The sequence below is a fragment of the Loxodonta africana genome, chromosome 13, assembly GCF_030014295.1.
Source record: "Loxodonta africana isolate mLoxAfr1 chromosome 13, mLoxAfr1.hap2, whole genome shotgun sequence".
Classification (NCBI taxonomy): domain Eukaryota; kingdom Metazoa; phylum Chordata; class Mammalia; order Proboscidea; family Elephantidae; genus Loxodonta; species Loxodonta africana.
The window spans coordinates 83,006,972-83,008,240 of NC_087354.1; the positions used below are offsets into that span (position 1 = coordinate 83,006,972).

The window sequence follows — 1,269 nt, forward strand, 5'->3', positions numbered from 1 at the left end:
TGAGGAGCAAGGCGAGACTGTCAATTACAGGAAGTACTGGAGAAAATGGACGTGTTATAGCTCCAGAATTTCCAATAGCAGTGCATGCTGTCCCCTACGTGAGTCCTGGCATGGGAATGAATGTCAGTGTGACTGGTCTCTCGTGATTGATAAGAACCTTTTGAGTGCCTTACACAACGGTTTTCTTGTGTGTTTATTGTCAAAATGGTAAGAGGCATCAAGTATCCTGAAGAATTTTCTTTCAGCCAAGAATTCTTAAATATGTGGAGTTCATCTGGAATTGTAAGGAATGATTAATGAAAAACACAACATCGTTTTCTACTCGAGTTCCAGAAGAAGCTTGGTGGACATGCACAGCTAACGTGGAAGTACTATAATTTAACTGAAGTCTTTGTACAGACAACAAACCCGTTTCTGCAGCCACTATTGTTAGTCTCTTGATTCATAATGACTTAAGCACACTTGACATCAACTGCATCAAGATGTGACATGTTTTATAAGAAAAAAGAAAAAAAAATTTAAAAGTAAAAAAAATATTTTTAGGTATTTTCACAAACTGGCTTTTAAATAAATTTGCTTCCATATTGGTTCGATAAGACAAAAACCGTTAAACTGAGAGGGAAGTGATTTAAAAAGGCTTTAGGTATCTGTTCCATATTTTTCAAAGCCAAATATGTAAATGTTAAGGAAAGAAAACAAAGAAAAGATTCAAATCTTGTAATTTAATATTGTTATTAAAACTTTAATGTATCCTATTCTTTAACATTTGGTGTTAATATAAAATTACTTGGCAATGCTTGACATTTGAAATAAACATTTTCTATTGTTTTATTTGCAAGTGGTCCAATTAATTTTGCTTAGCTACAGTTTGGTCATAAATCAAGTGAATTTAAAGATACTCTTAAGCTGTTAGGTTCACCAGAGGAAATTGCCTCTTTCAGAAGGCCAGGTGACTTTTCAAACATAAATTGTCCTCAAAATAATATCTAAGTCTGTTTTGGCGTAAGTCTTACTCTATATAAAGTAATATTTGTGAACATGAAAGCATTTTATCTAGATAGATGTATCCTAATGGATTGAAAGAGCTAAATAAAAAGCAAATAATGGAATATATGGGGTTCCATTTTAAAGAGTTTCAGCCTACAAAGAAGCACTAGTCGTAAATGAAGTCAGAAATGCTTTGAAAGTAGCCTTTTAGATTGTTGCCCATATATCAAATTTAATAAACTAAATCTGTTTTTTTTAAATTATAAGAAATTTCATAAACCT

The 1,269-nt window shown here is 32.3% G+C and overlaps 1 protein-coding gene across 4 annotated transcripts in view; it reads left to right on the top strand.

Moving 5' to 3' along the window:
• GRIA2 (glutamate ionotropic receptor AMPA type subunit 2) overlaps positions 1 to 555 on the top strand; it is a 222,428-nt gene extending 221,873 nt beyond the window's left edge. For 2 of the 4 annotated variants that reach the window (XM_064267640.1, XM_064267643.1), the window contains one exon: positions 1 to 555. This exon is cut by the window's left edge and continues 19 nt beyond it. In XM_064267640.1, coding sequence (XP_064123710.1) covers positions 1 to 146 — 146 coding nt within the window. In that variant the 3' untranslated portion in view covers positions 147 to 555. The other 2 variants (XM_064267641.1, XM_064267642.1) reach the window with 1 other exon arrangement.
• Positions 556 to 1,269: the final 714 nt, after the last annotated feature.